This window comes from Lissotriton helveticus, chromosome 12, assembly GCF_964261635.1.
Source record: "Lissotriton helveticus chromosome 12, aLisHel1.1, whole genome shotgun sequence".
NCBI classification, from domain to species: domain Eukaryota; kingdom Metazoa; phylum Chordata; class Amphibia; order Caudata; family Salamandridae; genus Lissotriton; species Lissotriton helveticus.
In genome coordinates this window covers 468,581,564-468,609,074 of record NC_136073.1, presented here as the reverse complement: position 1 = coordinate 468,609,074, position 27,511 = coordinate 468,581,564, and the positions used below count along the sequence as shown (strand labels likewise).

Here is a 27,511-nt window from a genome sequence, read left to right as displayed (position 1 = left end):
GAAATTTTACCAACGGTCATAAGGTGTTACAAGTGTCCGTTTTTCATTTGTTATGGTGTACACCCTGAATGTTGACACCAGAATTTTGATGACACATGGAAAAAATATTGGAAATAAAATAATCCCCAGGTAAGTCTAGATTTCAATACCATGGTAAGGTATCTTCAAGGTATGGAGATGTGGAGTTAAGAAAAGTAAATCAATACTTCCCTATATGCAGTTACCTTTCGATATTTTGTCCCTTGATATTCTTGTACAACGATAATTTGGAGTTCGATATTCTGCTGTATAGTCACATGTTATTTGATACTCTTGGAACTTGGCTTTGAAAAGGTCTTTGAAAAGGTTTTCTGTTTAACAGCCAGGACTCCATGGCTAAAGAGGTCCAGCCTGAGCTGTGATTCCAGTTCCACGACTTGACATCAATGCAATTTTATACCACAAGTTTATCAAGAGCACATTGAAAACTGATTACATATCTGCAAGGATTGGGATTGCAAATGAAATGTATTCGCGATATGTCCATTAGTTTCCTGAAGCCCATATATTGGTTTGGCGTTCACTCGGCCTGTTCTTAAACTGTGACCAATGACGCGCATTTTTGGCGTAAGTGAGCACCAGCTCATCATCTCATCTATGAATCGTGTGACTGTTATTGAAGCTCCTTGGCCTCAAGCCTAGATCCATATTTGGAGCTAGTTAACGAGGTGCTTGATTATAAATTCCCTTTTCTGTCTTGCAATTACCATGTCATCTCTGTGAGCAGAGGGTTTTCTGTTCTACTTAAATTCAACATTTGACATGGTGTGTGGGTGCTAAGCACGGGGCAAATGTGGTGCACAGAGAAACACTTTCACCCTAATGGCAGCCAATTATGTGTCACAGAGATAGAATGCAAATTTGTAAGATTATTCTTTTTCCTGTCTTTTCAGATTATTTTGCCAATCACATGGGAGATTATGAGGATGTTCTTTCTTCTCTGGAAACCCTCAACCTCTCCATCCTCAAAGCTATGGACTACACAAAGAGGGTGAGTAGCAGATGCAAAGGTTATGGTTTTAGTCATGACAGTGCATACCCTCTTTGGCAGGGTAAAGGGTATTTACTCACTGATACAAAGTCAGATCACCTGTAAATTATTATGCCAGCTCTACTGTGCAATTTCTATGGCACAGTTACATCCATCAACTCTTGTAGGAGCACATACAATAAATTAGAGCATGTACGTTTGTGTGGTATGCTTAGGTCTCTATGAAACCGCAGTATATATGATAAATTGAGCGTTGTAGTAGCGTTGCGGCTTTAGAGAGACACGTTGCAGTATCTACAATATTTGATAGAAGCTTTACAGAGACAGTTTGCAGAAATAGGTAAGTGAGAGAATTAAAGTTTCAGTGGTATGGGTATGTGCTTTACAGATACAGCAGTGCATAGTTAAATTAGACAATTCAAGTTCGGTTGGAAAAATACTTTACAGAGAGTTAGCAGTACATAGGTAAGTGAGAGAATTCAAGTTTCAGTGATATGTATGCTTTACGGATACAATAGTACATAGGTAAGCGAGATAATTCAAGTTTCAGTGATATGGACATATGCTTTACAGATACAATAGTACATAGGTAAGTGAGAGAATTCAAGTTTCAGTGATATGTATGCTTTACGGATACAATAGTACATAGGTAAGCGAGATAATTCAAGTTTCAGTGATATGTATGCTTTACAGATACAATAGTACATAGGTAAGTGAGAGAATTCAAGTTTCAGTGATATGTATGCTTTACAGATACAATAGTACATAGGTAAGCGAGAGAATTCAAGTTTCAGTGAGATGGACAAATGCTTTACGGAAACAATAGTACATAGGTAAGCGAGAGAATTCAAGTTTCAGTGATATGGACATATGCTTTACGGATACAATAGTGCATAGGTAAGCGAGAGAATTCAAGTTTCAGTGATATGGACATATGCTTTACGGATACAATAGTACATAGGTAAGCGAGAGAATTCAAGTTTCAGTGATATGGACATATGCTTTACGGATACAATAGTGCATAGGTAAGCAAGAGAATTCAAGTTTCAGTGATATGGACATATGCTTTACGGATACAATAGTACATAGGTAAGCGAGAGAATTCAAGTTTCAGTGAAATGAACATATGCTTTAAGAATACAATAGTACATAGGTAAGTGAGGGAAATCAAGTGTGGGTGGTATGGTTATGTCTCACTAAGGCAGATAGTAATATATACATATGAGAGGATTCATGTATGTGTGGTATTTCGTCATTTACTTCGAGAAGTAGCAGTTCAAAGGCACGTGAGAGAATTCATGTTTGGATGTTTCAACCCTTATAGGTGCAGGTATCGAACCAGTAAAAGGCACAATTTACATCTAAGCACCATGGTTACGTCTCTGACCGACAAAGGTGGCAATGCCTAGAATAAATGAGATCTATATTTGTGTCTGACAGGCAGGATAACATACAATAATGAGAGAATTAATCTGTGGGTGGCATCTATTTTTTCCCTTAATGAGAAAGGTAGAACTACATACATGCGCATGCATTCATCTATTCGTGGTATGGTTCTCTCTCTTGCTGAGACAGGTAGCAGAACACACAACTGAGAGAATTCATCTACATGTGCCATTGTTCTGTCTCTTACTGAAACAGGTAACAGTACATACATGTGAGAGAATTCATCTACATGTGTCATTGTTCAGTCTCGTACACAGAAAGGTAGCAGTACATACATGTGAATAAATTCACCTGTATATGGCATTGTTCTGTCCCTTACAGAGACACCCATTAGTACACACGGCATGTGTGGTATCGCTCTGTCTCTTACTGAAAGAGTTAGCAGTATGCACAGCATGGGAGTGAATTTATGTGGGTGTGCATAGTTCTGTCCATAATGAAACTGGTAGCAGTGCATAAGTATGTGAATGAATTTATCTATGCGTGCTATAGTACTGTACCTTCCATAGAGATGTTCTAGAACATAAAATATGTGTGACATGGTTCTGCCCTTTAACAGAGGCAGGTAGCACCTCATACCACATGTGAGTAAATTCATCGGTGTCTGGAACGGTTCTGTCCCTTACTGAGTCATGTACCAGTGCATACAGCATGTGAGTGAATTTATCTATATGTGGCATGGTTATATCACTTACTTAAGCAGGTTTTAGTACATAAAATAAGTGTGGCATGGTTTTGCCCCTTACTTAGGCAAGTAGCACTACATACAACATGTGAGGAAACTCAGCTGTGTGTGCGTAGTTCTGTCCCTTAATGAAACCAGTATAAGTATGTGGGCGAATTTATCTATGCGTCACATGGTATGGACCCTTATTTAGACATGTTTTAGAACATAAAATATGGTTGTACCCCGGAGGCTAGTTGCACTACATACGACATGTGATGAAACTCATCTGTGTGTGCATAGTTCTGTCCCTCAATGAAACCAGTAGCAGTGCATAAGTATGTGAGTGAATTCATCTATATGTGGCATGGTTGTATCACTTAGGCGGGTTTTAGTACATAAAATATATGTGGCATGGTTCTGCCCCTTATGGAGGCAAGTAGCATTACATACAACATGTAAGTAAATTGATCTGTGAGTGCATAGTTCTGTTCCTTAATGAGACCAGTGGCAGTGCATAAGTATGTGAGTGAATTTATCCATGCGTGGCATGGTACGGCCCCTTACTTAGACATGTTTTAGAACATAAAATATGTGTGGCATGGTTCTGCCCTTTATGGAGGCAGGGAGCACCAAATACAACATGTGAGTAAATTCATTAGTATATGATATGGTTCTGTCCCTTAATGAGACCAGTAGCAGTGCATAAGTATGTGAGTGAATTTATCTATGCGTGGCATGGTACGGACCCTTACTTAGACATGTTTTAGAACATTCCTTCCTTGTGGGTGCTTGGCTCCTGCCTTGTCACTGGCTGTGCTCTGTTCAAGGTGTGGGCTTGTCTGTGCACGGGTTCCTGGATTTTGCTGACTCCTTAGCCTGTGGCTGTTCCTGGGTCTGTCACAGCGCTTCAGAGCGGTGCTTGAACTGTCGCTGTGGCTGGATGGGCACTTCGGTTCTGCTGACTTTTTGGCAATTCTGTTTTGCATATTGTGGGTGGTGCTGTGCCTCCCGGTGCCTGGGGTGGGGGTCTGCAGGAGAGGAATGCATTGCTTCTTGCCGTTGGTGTCTCTGTCCCTCTGGTTTGGATGTCCTGTCTTGTTTTGGGTATAGCTGTGCTATATTTTTTGGTTGTGGTTTGGTTTGTTCCTGCCCTGTGGCCTGTCCTTCTTCCCTTGGCTGTCGGTTTTCCTCTGTGTCCTGTCTCTGCACCTGTGGTGCTGTGCTTGCAGACCTGTCGCTGCTTTTTCTGGGGGCATCCCGCGGGCTATTCGGCGCCTGTGCTCGATGCAGGGCCGTGTCTTGTGCCGGCCCTGTCCCAACGTTTCTGAGCTTCCTCTGTTTTCAGCTTCCTGTGGGCTGTGGTGGTGGGTGCCTCCGCGGAGCGGTGCACTCCTGCCAATGTCCTTGTTTGCGGCCTCAATGACTGTTTTGCCTGTTGCTCGTCACTCTGGGGGCCTCTCTGTTGTGAGGTTTCTCCCTCTTGGGTATTGCAGTGGTCTTTGTCTTTGGCATCCCCTGCACGCTGTTTGGTGGGGTGCTGTTGGGCTTGATTCCGCATGTTAGCTGCATCTGGTACTGGAGCTCTTTGCCTGCTGTTCCGGAGGTTTGCCGGCAAGTGGTGGATTGTCACTTGTTTTCTGGCCTCTGGGTTTGGACTGGTCTGCCTTGCTGTGCCTGTGGGGCATGTGTGCTGGTTTCCCATGTGTTGTTGTCCCATCCTGTGGTCTTCCTGGGTGTTGCCTCTGCATTTCTTGTATGGGGTTTCTTTGTCCTGCGGCCATACAACCCTGAATGCAGCTGCTGTCGCCTGTTCTCAGATGTTCAGCAGCATCGGGCCTGGTTCATTCCTGGTTGGGTGTCTGCCAGGGTTTGCCAGGTGCTGTAGGTTTAGCTGCCTCCTCTGCTGTCCTGGCCTTTGCCCTCTTCGATTCCATGGTGGGGCAGTGTTCTCTGGCTCATGCTTCTCCCATTTCTGGATGGTTGGGGGCAGCGCTGTAGCCCTGTGCATTTTGCTTGGTTCCTTCTTGGCCCTTCTTGTTGCCACAGCTTCTTTCTGTCCCTGGGGCACCGGTGGCGGCCTCCTCTGCTGTCCTGGCATGCTGGTTCCTTTTGGTTCCGCTGGGTTTGGGTCAGTGGTGGGGGGTTTGTCGTATGCACGGGTTCTTCGTGCCTGCATTCATTTTGCTGATTGCGTTCCTGTGAATCCCCATTGGTCCGTGTCTTCAACAGTTTTTGGGGGGTTCACTGTGCTGTCTGAGCCTTTTCTGGTTCCTACGTGCAGGCTGTTTCCTGTGGTCGCCTGGGTGTGGGTTGCCTTGTTTCAGGCGCCTCCTTTCCACTTTTCCCCGATTTTGTTTTTGGATGTTGGGGGTGTCATTGTGGGGGTAGTTGCCCTGCGGTTTCCTTGGCATACGCGCCTTTAGGTGGCTTTCCTCGGTTGACCTTGTTCCAGGGTTCTGGCTCAGAGGGTTGGGTTGGGTGTCTGGTTACTCTGGTGACTCTGGCCTGTCCTGTTCCTTTGGTCCCTCTGTTGGTGTATGCTTGGGGATTGGTGGCTGCCAGTGCGTTGGTCTCTTGGCTTTGGTCGCCTCTTCTGTGCATGCGCCCTTTGGGGTCTGCCTGGTCTTCTTGTGGTCTGTGTTGGCTGTTGGTTGGGACTTTGTGTGCTCTTGTGCATGTAGTTCCTTTCCGTTTCTCTGCCTCTGGCACTTCGGCTTGCCTTTGGGGCTTTTGCTGGGGTCTGTTGGTCTGCCTGGTGGTCTTGCGGTGCTTTGTGGGGTGTTCTTGCCTGGAGTGGATGTGTCCCTCCTGGGGATTTTCCTCTGGTTTTGCGCCCCCTCCTGTGTTCACCTTTCTTTCTTTCATCTGTTGGGGTTGCACCTTCTGGCTCTGCTGTTTTCTTCCTTTTGTTTTCAGGGTGCCGTGTGTGTCTGCTTACAGGCTCGGGTGTCCTCGGCTCTTTGTCTATTGGGTCTTCTTTTTTCCTGTGTTTGGGGCTGGGTGTGCCTCCTGGTTTCGGTCCACTGTGTTGGGACTGGCCTGTCTTTCCTGTTTGTTTGCTCTTCCTTTGGGTGCATTGTTGTGATGCTCTGGGCTGCTGCTTGGACAGTTGGCCGGGTTTTTCCTTGGATTGGTATATCTCAGTGCTTATGGAGATAAGCGAGAGGGACGTGGAGGTAATGTTTATATTATTTACTGGTAATCACATTACTCCTAGTCCTACTCTCACTTATCTCCATTACGGCCCGCCCTCCCTCCCTCCCGATGGTCCGGCCAACTGTGTCTACGGGGGCTTGGTATGTACAGTTATTGTCAGGGGCGTAACACAGGCCCCCGCAGCCCACGCGGTGTGCGGGGGGGGGGGGGGGGTCCTAGCTCCAAGGGGCCTCCTCGGCACTGAACTCTGGCCGTGAGAGCGCCTGATTGAGCCCGGAGGGGGCCCCCCTAAGTACCGTGCAGGGAGGCCCCCTCACTTTCGTTACGCCACTGGGTATTGTGGAGGGGGCGGTGCCTTTTTATATTGGTAGGAGGATGTCTACGAGTCACAGGGGCCTCATTGCGTAATGGAGATAAACAAGAGTAGGACTAGGAATAATGTAAACATTACAATGTACCCAAAAAGTAAGGGGTATAGTGAGCTTTGTAAGGAAAGCTCTGACTTTTCAAATGAGGCATGAGCGCTACTTGTCAACCAGAGAAGTATGCTTATCCCAGTTCAGATATAACAGATGTGGTCTAAATATATCTTCAATATGTTCTGATGTACTATCAGCTACTTTTGACTTTCTTAGCAACCTATAATAAATGATTATGTTTCATGCCAAAAAATGGCCACTGCCGGAGCGTGTGAAGAATGTGAAAAGAAATCCACTTAGAACACAGCAATAAGGTTTAACATTGTAAAGAAAGGGAATGCATGCCCCCGACGTCATTATTGACCTCAAGGGCCAACTTGATTTTGGCACAAATCGTTCCCGAGATGAATTTTTCTATGAATACTTGTTACGTCTACGTAACATAGTGTCCACTAGGTTAGATTGTAAAACAAAAAAAGGTTTCAGATCTCCAAATAAGGAATTATTCTATTTGATCATTTCAGTTAAACTTCTAGTTAATGTGATGCTGGAAAGAACCCTCTACTAACTTTTAAAGGGTGCTTCCCTTGACATTTGTGCTGCGTTCCTGCCCATGAACATATCTTTCAATAATATTACACATATATATTAGGACACAGATACTTCCTTAAACACTTTGTAAGTGCCGGTTAAGTACACACTGAGTCTTTTCGATAAGAAATAATGCATCATTCTAAGGTAAAGTACCACAGACAACACAGACTAAGCTCACATAAGAAGCGAAAATGTTTACTTACTCTGCTGATTCACAAAATAACCACAGGGTGTCGCCATCTAGCTCAAGTGAGCAAATTAAGAGTGCGCTTTAAAGAAAGTGGGTTGCACTAACTAGCCTAGTGAATCAGCTTTCGCTAATATTATGCACTGATACATATGCATAATATTAGTGTAAACTGTGTTGCATAAGATGCAATGAGTTACATCAGGGGTGAACCCACTTGGGCTATATTTGGCTAGTGTGTACCTATGCATTTTTGTTATCATAGGTAAATTGTTATAGAGAGACAACCACTCTAAGATGGTGCCTGGATGCCACTATGCAACGTTCTTTTATTATTTTGTTTTTACTTTCATTGTGGAACCATTTAAATAAGGTATTGACCCTCTGCTGGGTGTCTGAACAAGCCTGCTGTTGTGGCCGAAACGTGTCACGAGTTTTGGATTTCTATAATAAACTAACTTTTGAGAGACCTCCTGAGTGATATGGGACATTTTGATTAGTAGATTCACTCCCTCGTTGGAGTTTTCCATTTTTTACATATTTTGTGATTTGAGTATTTGTATTTTTGCATTGAGCCATCTTGTCTTGTGTTTGGATTACACTGCCTGAATTTGCAGTGAAAGGCAGCGCGCAGAGGAAGAATTGGTATCTATGACAGAGCTGGCATGCAGTTCCTGGTTTGCAGTAGAACAATCTTATTCACTGCAGAACATTTCTTTCAAGACTCCCAGTCTCATCGATGTATTTGTTGATTCTGTCAAATACATCTCTGGTTTTTATATGCTGTCTGCTGCCAATAATATTGAATGTCATCTACGTCAGCAAACCAGATACCAAGACCTCTATTTCTGATTGAAAAAGAGATACTGCTGATATAGACATCTAAGGGAGCACTCATGTGAAGACATGGAACAGAGGAAGCGATAATTTAAAAATGGTATTCATTTTGTTCTCTGTTCATTTCTCGATTTTTTTTGTCTTTGTTTAGTCTTTTTCTGAGCAAACAAAAACATGGAACTACCTTAGATTATTTGAACTATAGGATGTGATGTGTACTGTTAGACGTAAACCGTATTAACTGACGTACTGGTTTCCAGATGAGGAAATTACCCTATTCCAGTACTTAATTTGCAAAGAAATAAGTGCTAGTGCCCTTGTCAGGAGACCACAGCTGCTTACACAATCCATTGTGCTTCTAATGACAATTCAGACTTTCTATACATTAAAAACTAATAATACCTGCCACCCAAGCTTTGGGTGGCAGGTATCCATCATTTTTAATGTATATTGAATTATTAAACAACTGTTGTGTTCATCACAAAATTAGATAAACAGCGCCACCATGTGGCTGGCTGTCATAAGTCCAGGTGTTGACAATGAAGTGCCATGATGAGCATCGGAAACCACTGGCTCAAATTAAGCACTGCCCTATTCTTTGTATTTTGGCTTGGTGTTTCTTTTTTTAACAGAACATTATAAAAAAAATATAAAGATCGAGAAACCAAAAAAGTCAACAGAGTATAGAATGTTTCTTCTAATCGCTGAAAGAAACTGACCTAGAGCCCTTGCGGGGTGCTGGAAAACATAAGTGGATGCGCTAGTCATGGGAGAGTATGGGGAAGCCACACAGTCACCATGCAGTAATAACGCCTTAGCAGTGCCCTTGAAAACTAAAGTAACTGCCCTGGCTATTTGAAAGCAGGAAGGTAACATCATATATTGTGCAATTTACAACGTTATTTTGACAATCTTCAATCTAGTCGTTAGCCGATAGAATGTCATCCTTTCTACGGTTTGTGTCAACCAATTACTGGATGGGATTGAAAGCATTTACTAGATTTCCTGTGCTGGCAGTTTATTAAAATGTAGGAGAAATTATTATTCCCCATCGACTTCCCTGCATTGATTTCTATAACAGGTGAAGTAGTGGCATTTGATTATTCATAATTTTCTTTTTTGTCTTTCATTAACTTCATTGATTTAAATGGTAAGAATTGCTGAGAAGGGGATTTTGAACCGACCGGCTTTGCATTCTATTGACATGTTTGGGAGAAAGCATTGGCATGCCTGATTGTTTGAAAACTTTTAAAAAATACATATTAACACAAAATGCCAATATTAATGAGTTCGGAATTTGTACATGTATATCCCTCGCTCAATGAGCCTTCAAATTAGAGCCTAAGGACATCAGTCAATAGAATGACGCTAGCAATAAAAGAAGGATCTCATATATAAAGCTGTGTACTATGACTGATGGAAGATATTTTTTATGAACACATAGCATTTGAATAGAGCATGGGGAGAGGGTTGTGCATACACAATGCAACTGCTATCTGCAAAGCTAGAACACTTTGGAGCAAGAAGGTGGAGGTTCAAAGCAGTAAGACAGGACCAAAGAGTCCCTGGATACCAGTCTAGGGTCATTTCATTGTCCGCGGTAACATAGAGGCCATTCTGTACATGGCATAGATTAATATATGGCTCTAGAAGACAGATTTACTTTTTCTAGGGCTTAACAATGGTAATCCGTGAGAAAATGCTGATACTAAAATCAGTTTTGGATTGCTTAGCAAATAATTAAGAAAGGAAATAAAAATATGCTGAAAAAAACACATTTTGGAAGTCTTTGCATTATTTTGTATATGTACCTGTGATGTTAAAGGAAATGTTCTGTTGCTGTTGGATGGATTAGAAAACTGACACCTGTTGGTGGGGGTGATGGGTGAGGAATGCAGTACGTTTATGTATTCTATTAAAGAATACATAAACGTTTGGTTTAACTCTATCAGGGAAAAATAATTCAGAATCAGGGCATTAAAAATTGAATCAAATTCCAATATTATAGGTCCAAAACTAAAGAGTAATTAAGGTCATAGATCCAGGCCCAGGGAGTAGCTTTAGCGGGTTAAGGCCACAGTTCCAGGCCTACACAGTAGCTTTAGTGGTTTAAGGCCACAGTTCCAGGCCTACACAGTAGCTTTAGCGGGTTAAGGCTCAGTTCCAGACCTACACAGTAGCTTTAGCGGGTTAAGGCTCAGTTCCAGACCTACACAGTAGCTTTAGCGGGTTAAGGCTCAGTTCCAGACCTACACAGTAGCTTTAGGGGGTTAAGGTCACCGTTCCAGGCCTACAGAGTAGCTTTAGCGGGTCAAGGTCATTGTTCCAGGCCTACAGAGTAGCTTTAGCGGGTTACAGTCACCGTTTCAGGCCTACAGAGTAGCTTTAGCGGGTTAAGGTCACCCTTCCAGGCCTACAGAGTAGCTTTAGCGGGTTAAGGTCACCCTTCCAGGCCTACAGAGTAGCTTTAGCGGGTTAAGGTCATCGTATCAGGCCTACAGAGTAGCTTTAGCAGATTAAGGTTATCGTTCCAGGCCTACAGAGTAGCTTTAGCAGATTAATGTCATCATTCCAGGCCTACAGAGTAGCTCTAGCGGGTTATGGTCACCCTTCCAGGCTTACAGAGTAACTTTATGGGTTAAAGCCACCGTTCCAGGCCTACAGAGTAGCTTTAGCGGGTTAAGGTCATAGTTCCAGGCCTACAGAGTAGCTTTAGTGGGTTAAGGCCACAGTTCCAGGCCTACACAGTAGCTTTAGCGGGTTAAGGTCATAGTTCCAGGCCTACAGAGTAGCTTTAGTGGGTTAAGGTCATAGTTCCAGGCCTACAGAGTAGCTTTAGTGGGTTAAGGCCACAGTTCCAGGCCTACACAGTAGCTTTAGCGGGTTAAGGTCATAGTTCCAGTCCTACACAGTAGCTTTAGCGGGTCTCTTAAGTACTGGAAAAAAGACCATATGTAAGCTCAGTGCTGTTTCTAATCCAAATTAACTAAAGTTAATTTAAATAGTGTTTATGCACATCTTCTGACCCGGACCTTAATAATATTGTGCAGGTTAGATATATTGGCAAAGAAATAATTTTCTCTCTACAAAGCGGTTCATGCATGCAACATGAGAAGGCTGTATAATTCGGCCAATCTTACAAAATGTGCAAAAAATGGTCATAAGCTACAGACTTATACCATTAGTTGGATACATGTTCTAAGCAGTATTTGAATGATTATTATTCTAGTTAAATCATGCGCCTACAATACATTTAGAAAGTCTATGCTTACATTAGTTGTTTGTCCTCTATTTATGAATTTGGCTCACAGAGCAAACAATTCCCATAATACTGGTTTATATTAGGCCAAAATGTATTTTTGTGGCCCAATTACTGCTGAATGCTCGATTCAGGAGATGGCAGACAGGAGGTGGGCCTTTTGATGGCTATTGAACTGCTGTAAACTGATGCATGTACCATTGCTCGTTTAAAAATCACTCTGGGCGTTATTTACAGTTTGGCGGGTGGGAACTCTGTCAAAAATGTCACATATATCCCATTTGCCTTATTACAAGTGCAATATATCCTAATGCACTTGTTATAAAGTGACGTTACGTTTGTGACAGAGTATCCCTACATTAAACTCCTATTCAGGCCCTCTGTTCTGTAAAAAACACATTGTTTCAAACAAGTGTGTAGCTTGGCACCTTTTTGCCTAATTTATGCATAACAGATACGTCCAAAGCAGAAAAATGCAGCTGAAAGTGCTGGCTTTCAAACTGGGGTATTTGCGGCTACGGGTTGTAATATATTATGGCAATACAGTATTATTGACCCAGACATAAGTGGGGTCAGTGATCCACTTTCGATATTCGTTGGATATATTTAATGTGTTGCTCCTGGGGCAAAAGTTTAAACAAGTTATCAAATATGTATAAATTATCAAATGTGTACACCCAGAAGTTCACTCTGCATCATTTGTTAAAGTGGAAGAGGAGAAAAAGCACCCTATTACCACATGTATCATGGTTTTACTTGTTCATTGAAAAACTGTGTACCAAAATACAACTAAAAGTAAAACATTAAAGGGTTGTTTCAAACTAGAAAGATTACCCCAGTACGTTCTCTTTTTTTTAGAAGGATCTATCGTGAGCGTTTCTAACCAATCCCCATTTGCTGTGTTACTGTTTTGGTTCAACACGCTGAATACTAAGGGGTATATTCACAAGAACGTGTGATAACTACCACAAGAGTAGTGAAACTCAACTTTCAACATTGCAGCCTATCATGGGAAAATGACCCTGTGTCAACGTGGAATTTACAACAAGGCGGTAGCATGCGATAGACACCAGTTAACGCGTGAAATGTCCGCGTGAAAATCAACGCCACACAGCAAAAATGCGATACGTGAACGCAAAAAACATGCGATGAGGCCAACCGCGGTACAAAAAGTAGCAAAAACCAGCCACAGGCCTGCAAATCCCACACGTCTGGCGTGAAAATGCACTATGAAAAACACAGAAAAAACCACACCAGAAACAAGCCAAAGCACGTAGCAACATGGATGCACCCTGACCCAGCGCAGAGGCCAACTCGAACCCCACAACCCTCACAGACTACCGGCAAGGAATAACGGGGTCGGGTAAAGGCAAAGGAGAAGAGGGAGAGGAAGACGGGGTAGAGATCGCAGGAAAACAATACCAGCGTCACGGAGGTGACAGGACACTACCAGCAACTGACCCACTAGCAGACCACCTGGAATGCAGTCGGAGTGCTGAGGAGGCCAATTGAGGAGGCCAATAGGTGCCAGCATGACGTGACAACTTAAACCAGGCACAAACCCGCTGCCAACAGGAAGGCAGCAACGGCGATAGCAGGTGGCAGACCAGTGCCACAGGAGGAGCTGAAGGAAACCCAGGCTACAGTCATCAGTATGGCGACGGTGCAAGGAGTAGGGAGTACGGACACAGCAAGAGAGGACCTGACAAAACATCATCAGGGAGTTCAACGAACAGGGACTGGAGGGACGGGGTAGGTGGGCACAATGGCATACATGCACAACGAGGTGTATCACACTGCACACCCACAATCACCCAGGATCATATCCCAGATCCCCTTGGCATACTGCAGCACACACACATAGCAAGAACAGCACACCCACATTGACGAAAACTTGGTACAATGCGCATAACCGACACTGCAGAACTGAGGACACAACTGGCTCCGCACATGGACAGAAACATGCCTACTACATCAGATGGAGCCGGAAACTGTGAAATGGAAATGTACTCATACGACCTCACATCTGTCATGTAGTCCAAATGTATACTGTCCTGAAGAAGAATCCAGCACCCCCCAAACAGTCACAATGTACATTGCCATATAGTCTGCATGCAAACCAGCACAATATGCCAACATACATGTCAACAAAAAGTCAACATGCATCTCCCCTTCACATCGCAGAGGGGCACACAAAACCTTCAGCAGAACACAGAATACAACACACCTGTGATGCCGGAGAGGACCACCACAGCGTTGACATCGATGCCCTACAACAGTCCATGGACATCCCACGCAACCCCCACCAGGACCCGGACAGCCAAGCTACTCAGAGGAGAACACAGAGTCTGAAACAGACCACACAGCAGGAAGCACCCGCAAGCACAGCTGGCTTACAACACTTCACCCACCCACCCACACATAGCACCCCAATGCCATGTGTCAGCACGCTAAAAGGAGGTGGCCCAACAGGTGTTGGTGGGTGCCGAACCCATGTAATGCGAACTAGGACACATACGTAGGTGTCTTTGACCCTTCAGGGCCCACCCACACCACACTAAGGAGACCCACACTGCCATAGAGACACATGCAGATGCACATTCACAGTACAGAACCATGCCCAGGGGCGCTGAAATCGGTACAAAAGGGGGTGGTGAAATAGCAGTCACACACCCATGTTGGCTCTGCGTACGTCGGCCCTGGCTACTCCCCTTACGAATTGAGTGGGTGACAACAAAGCTACATGTCCAAGCTCCAACCCGCTGCCTGCAGTAACATGTTTGCATCCGATGTACACAGCACAATGTAATGTCGTAGGGCCCATGGCCTTCATGCATACAACAAGACCACAGGGACACATGCATATATCATGTTGAACTGGCTCATGCGCCCGGCCTCTTTATTGGCAGGGCCACATGTACAGTGACGCCTGTGCTGGATTTGTGTGGGGTGAGTGTAAGCCATTCCGCACAGAATGTCTGGTGCTGGCAACCGCTTGAACATTGGACACCAGTGCAATGGAAACAGAAAACACATGCATACCAGAGTCAACTGCTGAGCAACATGTAGTGAGCTGGGGAAAGTCCAGAGGACACCCAACATGCAAACAGGAGTGTCCGTGAGTCGCGGGTTGGGACACTGGAGATGAGCGCGCTCATGTGAAGAAAAAGTCTCGGATTGTGTCCCTTTGATATATTCCTGATGCAGATGCAGTGGGGTGTGTTAGACCTGCATCATCTTCCCGATCAATGTCTCAAGGCCCCCACACTGTTTGAGGTGACAAAGCTACGCAACCGCTCCACAGCACAAAACACAATAAGCAACGGACAATGGCCTGCTGTGCACTAAGTCACTGGCACCTGGAGTGCTGAGCAGGGTATCAGGCTAATGATGGCATCCGCGAAAGGTCTGAGCAACTCCGTAAGTCTGTCAGGACCACCGTTTCGACTCTGGCAGATGGCGGTTGGAGGTGGTCCTTGTGGTGGCGTGTGCCTCCTGCGGTGATGCGACGACTGGGCCGGTCTGGACTCACTTTGGTGTGTGAGCCCTGGTGGGACGAATGTGGGCATGGAGGCTGTGTACAGTGCAAGGCCACAGAGAAATGGCGTTGATGCCCCCAAGGCCAACGCTTCAGGGGCCATTCAATGACTCAGAAGAAGGGGTCCCAGACCGGACCAGCACAGAGTTAATGGCCCCGGATGCACTGTGGCCTGCACAGCACCCAGCCACCGGACGGTGACTTGCGATGCAGTCAGATGGGCCATGTGACTTAAGCAGGTCCCCATCAATATCAGAGGTGTATGTTGCGGAGGGTTGCGGGGGACAGTGGAAGGTGTCCTCCAGGGCATGATGCGGAAGGTTTGATTTTAACCGGAGCAGCAAATTGTGAGGTGGAAAGCACAAGCCTCGTTTCCACCACCAATTCGGTGTCAGCTACATGAGAATGAAAACTAGCCCCTAGTCCATAGACTCAGACACCACCAATGTACGACCAGTGAGTGTCCATGAATGTCGGGTAACAGACTTAGTGGCACCGGGGTTGAGAGGAGATGCAGTCTGCGATGACCCCAGTACACTGATATAAACTCCGCCATTGCTAAATCATGACTCTGTGACCTACTGGACCGCAGTGTAGGCCGAAGGCAGCGGTCAGCAGTGGCCCACAGCCACGTGTCGTTGGCTCGCAAGGCACAGAGTTAGTTACACCAGGGCAGTTGTCGGTAGTGTACGATCACCTCCGTAACGATGATCCTTTTTTCTCCACCAAGATACAACACATCATCCTCTTACACCTCTCCTTGCGTGCAATGATATGTCATCTGCCTTTGCATACTCGATGTTCAGTTAGAAATGTCTGACCTACTCGAGCGCAGCCTAGGCCGAGAGCAGTGTAGGCCGGAGGCAGCAGTCAGCTGGGCCATTCACAGAGTGTCGCCAGCATAGGTTGGTGGCCCCACCAGCCTGTGTAGTTCAGGTTCAGTGGCACCACATATTCGGTCACCTCTGTGTCTGTGACCCGGCTTTCGCCCTGACTGAGCCGCATCTTTCTCTTACTTCTCGCCATGCGACCACTGGTGTGGACTCTGCCATTTGTGATTTGCGACTAGGTGCTGGATGTGAGACCTACTGGTCCGCAGGGTAGTCTTGGTCCCTCATCCACGTGTCGCCGGCTGGCGTTGAACAGGGTTTGTGGCAGCACGTGTCGCTGGCTTGTGTTGAACAGGGTTTGTGGCAGCACGTGTCGCCGGCTGGCGTTGAACAGGGTTTGTGGCAGCACGTGTCACCGGCTGGCATTGAACAGGGTTAGTGGCATCACGTGTCGCAAGATGCCCATATGGAACAAAGCCTCACTGATCGGGGGTCTGGTGCTGTGGCTGCTGGTCCGTATTAGGGGTCACTGCCATTCAGGACCCAGGACACAGTTTCACATATGGGACCTACTGGCCACAGAGGATGCTGGTGGAGTATGTAAATGAGGAAGGAGTAATGTGGGCCAGCGTCGGGGGACCAGCGATGGTCTGAGAGGCTGGCAGGATCGCGGGCCTCAGGCTTGGAGCTAACACAGGCATGTGGTGGGCCCTCCTTGGCAACACGCTGGTGTCAGCAGGTGATCAGTGTGGCATGCCTGCGCAGGGGCGGCCTGAAGGGTTCATTGTCCAGCGGGCCAGGGTACGGCAGGCACACAGGATCGCAGGCAACTCCACTAACGAGGACGGCGTCGGCCTCGTGGTGGGGTGAGTGGCGCCACCCTGACAGTGACGTTGGGCTTTCCGGAAGAGGACCACGCCCATGGCTACATGCTTTTTATTCACACCCCTACGCTGGCCTGTTGTATGCCGGCCCATCCCACTCTGCTCAAGCTTACGGGGGTGTAACAGGCAACATTTCCACGCGTACCCCCCTGGCTGGGGTGACATGGTTGTGTCTACTGTCCACTACACTCCTTACACCAGAGGTGTATGTCGCCATGGATATGGGTGTGTTCAGCTTACTGCGGTCTGTCCATCACATCGCCACCACTCTTGGCATAGTGTACTTTCCCAATCATGGTTCTACTGCATCCTTCACACATGCCTGGTTGTCACCTCTCCCCACACTCGGCTATTGTGTGGCTGAGTTGCCATGCCGTTGATGGCTCATGTTCATGACTTGCCCAGTTTACCATTGTAAGTTGTTCTGTCGTGTCTGGTGGGTGGGCATGTTGTTGCGCATGTTGGTTGTGATTTTGTGACATGTGCATTGCCAGAGTTGTGGATTGCATGGTTGTGGAGTTGAGGTGAGTGGAGTGTTAATTTGGAACTTGCCAAGGGGCTGTGCATTTCCCTTGGTGCCATCCTGGGAACCCTGGTTGCTGATGGGCTGTCGGAGGGTGAAAGGATCACGCACACTGGCTGTGTATTTTTAGGCGACATTGGTGAAGGTCTCACGGTGTTCTGATGTTGCCTGCACATTGATGTGTGATGTGTGCTTCCTGTTGTGGTGATTGTGTGCTGTGTCACCAGGGGGCACAGGTAGGACATGTGTGCTGTGGATTGCCTACAACACGTGCGTGCGTATGGTCCTTTCCTGGTCTCCACTGGTTCCTGCCCATTGTGTTGGATGTATGGGGACTGGGGTGCCAGGGTGATGGTGATGTCCAGGACAGGTGTGGGGGACTTGGATGTGGCTGGTTGTGAGACTCCGCTGATGCTGGCGGTTGTTAGTTGGGGGGTGCCAGGGGTGCAGCACAGCCAGCAGCTTGGTGTGGCACGGGATGTTGGTTGTCTGCTGTGTTGGTGCCGTAGGCGTCTTAGGCGATGATGGTTAGGATGCCTAGGATGGTTGTCCCTTTCATCCTGTAGTGGACAGTGACATTGTCAGATGTTGGGCCTGTGAGGCAGGTGCATTTCCTGGGGGGCCGCTGTCTTTGTCTGCGCTGCCTCTGTGGTGGTCCAGGGGGGAGGGGTGTTCTGGGTGAGGATGGGGTCCAAGGGTGGTGGCGGTGGGTGTTGCGGCCCTCTTGGGTGTCCGGGCTGCATGATAAGTGGCTCCATGGCATCTGTTGCCCTTCTGATGATGCCCTGGGCTGGGCTCCCTTTTGTGGAGCAGGCTGCCGTCCGACTTTACACCAGGTCAGAGCAGGTGTTAATTTCCTGCTGCTAACACGCCTTATCACGTGTTTTGTGTTCTTATCGCAGATCTGGCTGGTCGTTGAGAATGTTGAGGTGTTGTGTTGTCATGGCTTTTTGCACTGGAACGCCTACTCTGCACCTCATTAGCGATAGTTGCGGAGGTCCTCTGTGGCGATGGTTTTTTGCGGCTGCTATAGCGGGTTAACTGGTGCTGTGAGCTGTTAACACTAGCTTGTGAATGGGGAGGTACATTTATCACAACTATGGCTGCGTTAAGTGCTGTTAATTTGACGATAGCTCCTTGTGAGCAAGCCCCTCAGGGTAATATTTGTATGTCTTATTTAAAGTTAGAAATGTAAAATTTGCAGATAACTCGCCCTCTTTACAAGGTGTAAGTGGCAAACTGAAGAAAATGGTTTGCCTTATAGTTTGAACAAGACTATTATGAGAAAGTGGGACTGTTACCATGGAAATATGATTCTACAGACCCAGGGTTTTTCTAAAAGATTTGAATTTCTCTAATACCATGGTTCCCCCGGAAGCACAAAATGTGGGCGCACATGCCTGTTGCGCCCAGAGGGAACTATGTGTAATACAGCCCCTGGAGTCCCAGCTACAGATTTGCTTATTGACAGTGCACTAATCATGCCATAAGTTCTGTCGGTTTCACTTTACAGTACAAATTACTGCCAATAAAATTGTGAGCAATGATAAGCTTACTTATTCACCACTGATAGAAACGTATGTTTGCTCTTCACAATTGCAACTTTTCAGTGCAGAAATGCATCTGTAAAATGATCAGTTTGTGGGTGTTCACACGCTTTTTTTCTGGACAACTGCCAGGAATGCCCCCTTTTCCAGGAGCTTGTTGTAAATTTACCCCAATGACTATCTGACAGACTTACAGATTGTTCACAGAAGTAAATCATATTTGAGCGTGGTGATCTCAGCTGATCCTAATGATGAGAATGAGGAGCAGCCACTTTCAGCTTATTTGTCCTACTCGCAAGTTCCTCCCTATTGCACAAAAAACTTTACGATTAAAGCTCCAATTAAAAAAAAAAACATTTTTATGATTTTATTTTATCTTTTCAACTTCAGAGGTGTGCTACTAAATTGATTGGCTCCACCGCTGCATATTGCCAAACATAGTGCACTAATACTGGACATTGCTTAATTGTATGTGCCTTGCTAAGGTGGGGAATAAGCTCTCAAGTATGAGATATTATAGATCAAAGAACTGCGCTGTGTAGGAAATTAAGGTATACACATTTTTACATAACTTCATCGTTATCTAGTCCTTCACATTAGTCAAAAAATATGTCTATTTTTCTACTGATCCCATTTTACTAAGGTATCATTCCAGAAGTATTTGACCGATCTTCATGCTATTTATTTTCCTAGAATACTTGAGAGAAAATGTACCTCTAAATCATGTTCAGTAGATGTTTGTGACTAAGTAGTCACAGGATTTAGAAATTTTACCTAAAGGCAAAGCACTAGAGAATTAGTTTTGTTTGGCTATTTGTTCATCATAGTCTTGACACAGCAGCATTATCAAAAAGGATTGGGGATACCCTGTGAGCCTTGCTTTTATCATTGCACCAACCCTGCTCTCTGCCTAGCTTCTAGTCATGGTCCCTTTAGTCACCTATTCCATATCATGATATAATGATATTTAACCTCCTCTCCACCAGCTCCCCATCTCTTTGTCATTGGCTCTGTCTTCCTTGCTCCTCCTAATGGTCTCTGGGTTTCTGTTCCAGAAAACCCAATATCCCTCTGCACCCTACTCCCCGTCACAGTATTATTATCTCCTTCCCTCTTTCTGTCTCACCGCATCTCCCCCATCACACTGCCATCACACACTTTCTCCCTCTCGACTAAAGGCGCAACGGAATGACTGGACCCATTTTAATCAAATACGAGGAGTTGAAGGCACGACTACCCAACCGGCTATGTCCACTTAAGGTAATGTAATACATGGCTCAGCACACAGCTCTCAAGTAACCTCTGATGCTCTTTTATAGAATGTTTGACTAAGAGTTAAAACTACAACATTCAAGAAAAAAGGCAAGAGAATTAGGGCAAATCCTGACTTGGGTTTTTCTTCTTATTGATCCTGTGCCGACATCACAAGGACTCCACCAAGCCTGCAGCAGTAACAGCACAAGACTAGAAACTAGAAAATGTGGTAAGGGGAAACTAATATGCCATGCTCTCTTGCTGTGTCCTGAAGATATCGAATGACATTCCATTTGAAGTTCTCCTGGTATCATTCACCCTCCACAGAAGAAAAGAGCTCAATATCATGTTATTTTATATCGAAGCAAGGAAGGTCCTCCTCTCATTGGCTAACCTTTCACAAGGTCAGCCAATGAGAGGAGGTGGTGCAATCTTTCTTTTACCCCTTCCTTCAGAACAGAGACTTCCCTCCTGCCACTCATGCTGTGAATGGGTGTGTGCGTGCCTTCCCCGCCTCTGCTGCACATTACCGGCCCCTACTGTAGTATCGCATTTTACAAGTCCATTGAGCAAAGACACATAACAAAGCTTTTCAGATCTGACCAGGTCAAGAGAGATAGCCATTAACAGTGCTTGAAGTGGAAAAATAGCAGTGCAGGTACTCTGACAACCTGCTTGTTTTCTGAGAAATGCCGGTACTCTCCAATTAAAAGTATTACATTTTTCTTGGGAAGAGCTGGTTTTCTCCCTCTCAAAATAAAAAAAAGTGCTCGTACTCAAACCCCAAAAGTACAAGTCCATTTAAAGTCCTGGCTATAGATATATATACAATGATATATATGTATAAAACACATACTTTAAGGATCTTTTAGCAGGGCACGAGGGGGTACACGCGGGTGGACGGCGTCCACCCACTTTTTTCACAGGGTGGACACGGTCCATCCTGCCAAGAAGTTGGACCCCACAGAAAAAGATGATCAATATGTCCCGGTGTAATTTCCAAACACCGGGACACTTTCAGCAGCGCCTGCACATTGTTATCTGCTTTCGATCCGCAACAATGTGCAGGCGGGGAGGGGACGGGATGCTCTCATATTTCTGACTCCTGCTGGGCCCATAAGAAATGCCGAATTTGAGGGGGGTCAGGCCTCCTTTTGTTCAAGTCTCCTGGCTGGCAGCAGTCAGGAGGCTCACACCTACATGCAAATGAAGCTGGAGAGGAAACAAAGGCTCGCACCTTGCTAGCACTTCACACATACTTACGAGAGGCAGCTTTTCACTTTGTTCAGGCTCTGTTTAGGAAATATGCATGCATTGTAAGAAGTCAGATGTGTTGATCTTTCCCAATATATGCACAAAATAAATAGCATTTATATAATGCTTACTACCCCTGAGGAGGCATTGTAATATTTTAAATATCACTATTTTTCTTTTAAAGCACTATGGGTAGAGGAAGCTTTACGCTGACAAAAAGCAACATTGGTTTACGTGAAGCTTACAAAAGTGTGAATCTTCTGCCTAAATCAGGAGGGTTTGCAAGTATACACGAAATGTGCTCAAATGTACTCATGATAGACCTGCTAAACATATATGTGAGAGCTTAAGATCTGATGTCACTTCTTGTGATGTAACTTCCTGTGATGGCACGCACCTCAAGAGCTGCGATGTCACGCGCCGTGATGCCACTTGCATACTGATTAATTAGGTTAGTACTCCCACTTTTTTTTTCAAGACTTGTGCCCTGGCTTTTAGTAAGCCATTTTCACCAATTAGTCTGCTGGCTGTGGAGTCATCCCACCCTGAGGGCATACAGCATGGAAGCACAACCGCGGTGGGTGCAGGTAAGAGGGGTGGGGGAGGAGTGGACATATGACGACGAGGGAGAATAAAATTGAAAAAAACACTTACCTTGCGCTTGCTGCATCACCAAGTCGGCGATGCGGCGAGCTCAAGGTAAGTGGTAGTCTCTTTACAAAAATGTATTCTTCTTCGTCATCATATGTCGACTCCTCCGACTCCCCCCCACCCCACCCCACACTCTTACCTGCCCTTTTCAGCCACTGGCTTAACCGACTGAAAGTGACAGCATTCTTCTCTGTACAATGTGCACATCCACATATGTAATGTAAATGTAAATTGATACTTGTATAGCGCACTACTCACCCGCAAGGGTCTCAAGGCACTTGTACGAATACCGCTGTGGAACCCATCCTGGCTTTCCCTGTGAGGCGTCCACTCCTGGGCACCCCACCAAGGGGGAGGCCAGGCATCCTTAGCGTTGTGGAGATTAAGCAAGCTATTGCCCAGAGTTGCAGAGTGGGACTCCATGATTGGAATAGGCACCGAGGCGAGAACTATCAGGTCCGTGGAATTTTGAGCCCAAGACCTGCCGAGGCGGGGAATTGAACCCTGGTCCCGGGCTAGACCTCTGCATCAGGGTCTGCCGCTCTAACCATTGAGCCACACATAATACGTGGTTCTCGTCCAGTGCCATGGAATCCTGGTGTAATGTGTAATTTTACATTACAAAATATGCATTTTGTCCTTTAGAGTAGACAATGCTTGTATTCATAAAATGTATACCCTAATTCAAAAGCCATTCACAAACAAACTAAACATTGACAAATCCAAACGGTCAGCAGCCTGTTGGCATTGCCAGTGTTTGTTAAAATGTCTTGAAAGTCAAACCTCAAACACCACTGGGCTAGTTGCGTTCTCCTTAGCAGTAATCATATTGAAAGGAAGTATTTAAAGCGCCTGAAACTACTCGGTGAAATGAAAAAGTAAGCTGTTGCAGTGGGGCCTGGAGACGACCTTATGTAAGGTTCCTGTGCATTAATCGGGCCTGCTTATTGCATAGCAACAGCTGCACTTCAGGAGTTAAATATATGTGTTTACAGCGTGATGTTGGAGAGAAAAGGGTTTCATCCACTTGGAGGAAAAGGATCCTGGTTTATAAAACACAGACTTTCAAAGCTTTTTCCTTAAGCTGAAGGCCGCAGACTGTCAGCGCTTCCTGCAGCTTTTAAGCTGCCAAACTCCAGCTGTCCAAGCCGTTCGCCAAAAAAACAGAAAGCCTGTCATTTTCTGGGTCAGGTCGAGCTGTTTTTCGCTTCTTCTGAAAGTACAGTAATTGATGAATTTTACATATGAAACACCTGCTGTCGGGAAACTTCCAAAAGAGGTTCAATGCCGCTGAAGAGCCCGGCAATTACTATTAATGCGCCCGGCGCGAGGACAGCCGCCATGTTTTATGTGACAGCGCGAGCCCGCTCATCCCCCGGATGCGGCGCGAGCCGTATGTTCTGTCTTACTGTAAAGCAAAATTGAGCAGATGAAAGACAGCTAATCGGCCGCGTGCTGCGGAGTTCTGGCAGTGCGCGGGCTCTGCTCTGCGTTTGTAACAAGAAAATAGGGTCTTATCCAGCACGAGATGAGGGACGCCGATGCGACCTCGCGGTAGGGACTCAACACTGCGGAAAATAGTGATGCAGGGGCTTGGGTACCACGGGCGCAGCAGGTGCAGTGGCACCGGGGCTTTTGATTCACGACAATTGGTATATTATTACTACCCCAACAGCAGTCGAAATGGGCCATGCTCCTTGTTGGCACCAGCGTCCATGCCACCATTGCTACGCCACTGTACCCAGTTGGTCGACAAAGGATATTCCAACAGCTGTAAGTGATATGATATACATTTCTGATATACATTTTATTGTTTCAATTAATTAAAATTGTTACAATGGAAAACCAGAGGAGATGTTCCAACACTTAATTAATTCAGTTATGGTCGGTATCTATTCAACATATAATAAATACCACTTGAATAAAATAGATTTAAAATGTTACATTTGACGCTAAAATAAGTAAAACAGTATAAATAGTGTCAATGCCTTGAATGAGTTACAATCCCTGAGTAGGCGTTGATTTAACTGTAAGTGGTTAGCTAAGGAACAGAATTGAGAGAGCTCAGATGTAGTCAGTATTACTTAAATCTGCATCGTCACCCTTAATCCTGCACAAAACGTTACATACTGGCACAGTTTGGGGCAGGTGATGGACACATGGGCAAAGGCGAACTACTTGGCCTGAAGGCTCATGAGCCACGGGCACGCAGAGTTCGCACCAGTGGAGCCTAGGTTCATTACTGCAGCTGCCCCGTGGGCTTTCTTGCTCATTTTACCTAACTGACCGAGTCAGACCTCAGGAAAATAAACAAGCATTGGCATAGCCAATAGGTCTCGCCTTCGGCACCTTGTTAGTATTTAGCTATGTAGCACATTATCCTGGGTGCTAAAACATCTACTGATACTTTACTAGCCACTGGTGAATGGGGGAGCCATAGCCACCGGTGAAGCCAGGAGGGGCGTGTATGGGGCACAAGAGAGTGAACAAGCTGCGAGGATCAGGCACTACACCATCGAACGTGGTCAGTGCCCATGTAAGTGTAAAGGAAGAATAAGATTGCAGAGTGTGAGAAAATACGAACTAAGAGTAAAACAAACTAAGGGCAAGAAAGTTGAGCCGAAGTGAGGGTGCAAACAGTGAGAGAGAAACACAGACAAAAGTAAAAACTATTTAGGAGAAAAAGACTGAGGATCTGAGCAACAATGAGAGTGCAAAGATGAAGTGGAAGCAAGTGGGCAGAAAGGCTAAATAAAAACGGAAGAGTAAAAATGAGAGAGGTCAAAGAGGTAAAAAGAGAGCTGAAATGCGAAAGAGAAGTACGCAGTGGAGGAGAGCGATGCTGGGAGCCTCAAGACAGCATCAGAGCGGGGTCTTCAAAGGCCAGGCCTGATCAGAGAACCTGGCACAGGTAAATGTCTCAGACAAGGCCAAGCAAAGGGTGAAGGTTCCATCTTTCTTGTCTAGAGAGATGCATTATATGCAGCAGCATCTGTCTTCTGACTGGCTGTGTAGAGACCACCCCTCTAGCGTCAAGGAGCTTTCCAAGAAGTTACCCAGCAGATCACACTAACTATGCAAATCTGTAAAGGGTAATGGATCCGTTCTCACAAATAAGATCTCAGCTTAATATACTTGCATTCCCCATTCGGACACATAGAGGAGATGTTAGTGTATGATAAATTCGTATTTGAGTTTCCTTTAGCTACTATTTTCTTTGGAGATAGGTTTGTTAAGGAAGGATATTGTAGCGGTTTGACAACTTAGATACGATAAGGGTAGACGCTTACAGATTTCAAGCACCTCACTTCCTGTTTTGGAAAGAGGCACGCCTGAATTTTCAGCAGAGCTGAAATATTCCAAAGACTGAGTACCACTCACCAGAAGTACATGGTCTCCTAGATTGTGTGCAATCACAGTCACGGTCTTTGTGACCTTTGACACAAGAACCTTTCAAGGCTTTGTTCATACTGAGCTCAATGTTAATCCAGTTATTACTTAAGTCCTGCCACTTCTGCTGAGAGCTCTAACTTCACATGGTTATTTAATGATTTGAGAATACAAACTGGGCCTTATCCCAGTGTGTTGTCGCTGTCATATTTTTAAATAAGCATGCTGCAGTGGAACGTACACGTGAAGAGGTCAGCCAGTGTGTAGCTGTTTGTGTAGTTATGTATATTATTGTGGAAGTAAAAACTGCAGAAATGGCTTGGGGATCCCTGACTTCCAGCTGTGATTCAAGAGAATATGAAAAAATCAAAAGGTTGAGACCACTGATCTAAAATATTACTTTTACAAGATTATTCCTAATCTAAGTAAGGGGCAACCCCATAGCTCATGCAGCAATGTTTTTCTCTGCTACAAATCCACACCAGAAATCGTAAACCAATTAAGTTGTCTTAAGTAACCTTTTTTGCAGGGCTATTAGAATAAATCGCAATGGTGGATGGTACTAAGAGGCAATGTTGACTTAAGTGCAAAGGTAAGGCACATCTAGCAGCATAATATGCAAATAATGCAATCTATGTAAGGTGTTTTATTATTATCTGGGTATTTTGACACAGTTACACATAAAAGATTTAACTGCTCTAAATTATGTACATTTTTATTAAAGAACACTATGCACATTCAGCAGACTTCATTCAACATGTAATTTCATAAAACGTAATAACTTTGATTTGCAATTAAACACAGCAGTGCTATATTATTAAAATGCCCTTCCAATCTTTGACAGTTAAATACATTGTGTAAAACATATACAATGTTGCACGCAGGAAAAAACAACCCTGCGTGTGCCACTGGTAGTAATTACAGGTTGGCTCATTTAGTAGGCACGTCCAGTTAATTTTAAAACCAGTCTACAGTTTTGAGTTTTGAATGTATCAATTTACCAGGCGTCCCCGTTTTGCCGGGAAGGTCCCAGTTTTTAGCCAGCTGACCCAGCAAATTTCAAGAAATGTAGCTCATGTCCCGGTTTTTAAAGAGGGTCAACTGAAAACAGTGGGAGTTTTTTTTTATGTTTTACAAAGCAGGAATAGTTAGAAGTTGTTTCAAGAAAGTAATTTAATTAACAGGTAAGCTACTGGGTTTAAAAATTGCATTTTATATATGTTCTTACTGCCTGTTCTGTAATTCTCTGCTGAGGAGCGCTCTCATCGCTTGAAGTAAAATTATAGTCCTTCTTCTATTTTTGTTAAATGTCCCTGTTTTTGGCTTTAAAATTCTGGTCACCCTACTTTTAGAGGTAGTAGATCACAGGATGTCATGAATGTAGTTCGGAAAGTTTACTGAGCACTTTCCTCGTTCAGTGTGTTATAGTCAGACTCACACTCGCATACAGCCACCAAGAGCACAGGCAGCTGCAATAATGACAATATCTCATGAGACCTTGCCAGATCCCTGCTGTCCTGAGCTGCCTCAGTCCTCTCCTGAAGTCAAAGTGTGACACTCAGGCAGAAAGGACATGTAGGGACCACAGGGTAACTGCAGTAATTGTAATAGATCCACTCTCAGCTGGTGCATACTCTTCAATTCCGTGGCTCATGTAAGGCAAGTCCTCCAGCTCTACAGTTCACATTTGCCCATGTACTTACTCATCATCTGTACCTACCTGTGCCAGCCCATACAGGCTGGCTGTGCAGACTTAAGCAATACTCTGCTCCACCCTCAGCGCCTTGAGACACTCACGGGTAAGTAGCTTGCTTTACAAGTACTCTGATTGATCCAAGCACATCAGTTGCGTAACATGGGTAAGCACTTCGGAACGTCACAGAACATATTTTGCATACCAAATGGGGAGAGAAATATATTACATACATATCTTTTTTCCTGCTCTTGACAACGTGTCACTCGAAAGGCATGTAAATGTCACATATACACACATTCCAACCTCGGAAATGTCATACAGAAGCAGCCTTAAAACTTGGTTGCTATGA

At 45.2% G+C, this 27,511-nt stretch overlaps 1 protein-coding gene across 1 annotated transcript in view; it reads left to right on the top strand.

Annotated features, from left to right (window-relative positions):
* The window catches only part of NECAB2 (N-terminal EF-hand calcium binding protein 2), a 1,192,488-nt gene that overhangs the window by 598,243 nt on the left and 566,734 nt on the right, over window positions 1–27,511 (top strand). The window contains exon 5 of the mRNA XM_078668986.1: window positions 933–1,030. Coding sequence (XP_078525112.1) covers window positions 933–1,030 — 98 coding nt within the window. The remainder of the gene's footprint in view (window positions 1–932; window positions 1,031–27,511) is intronic.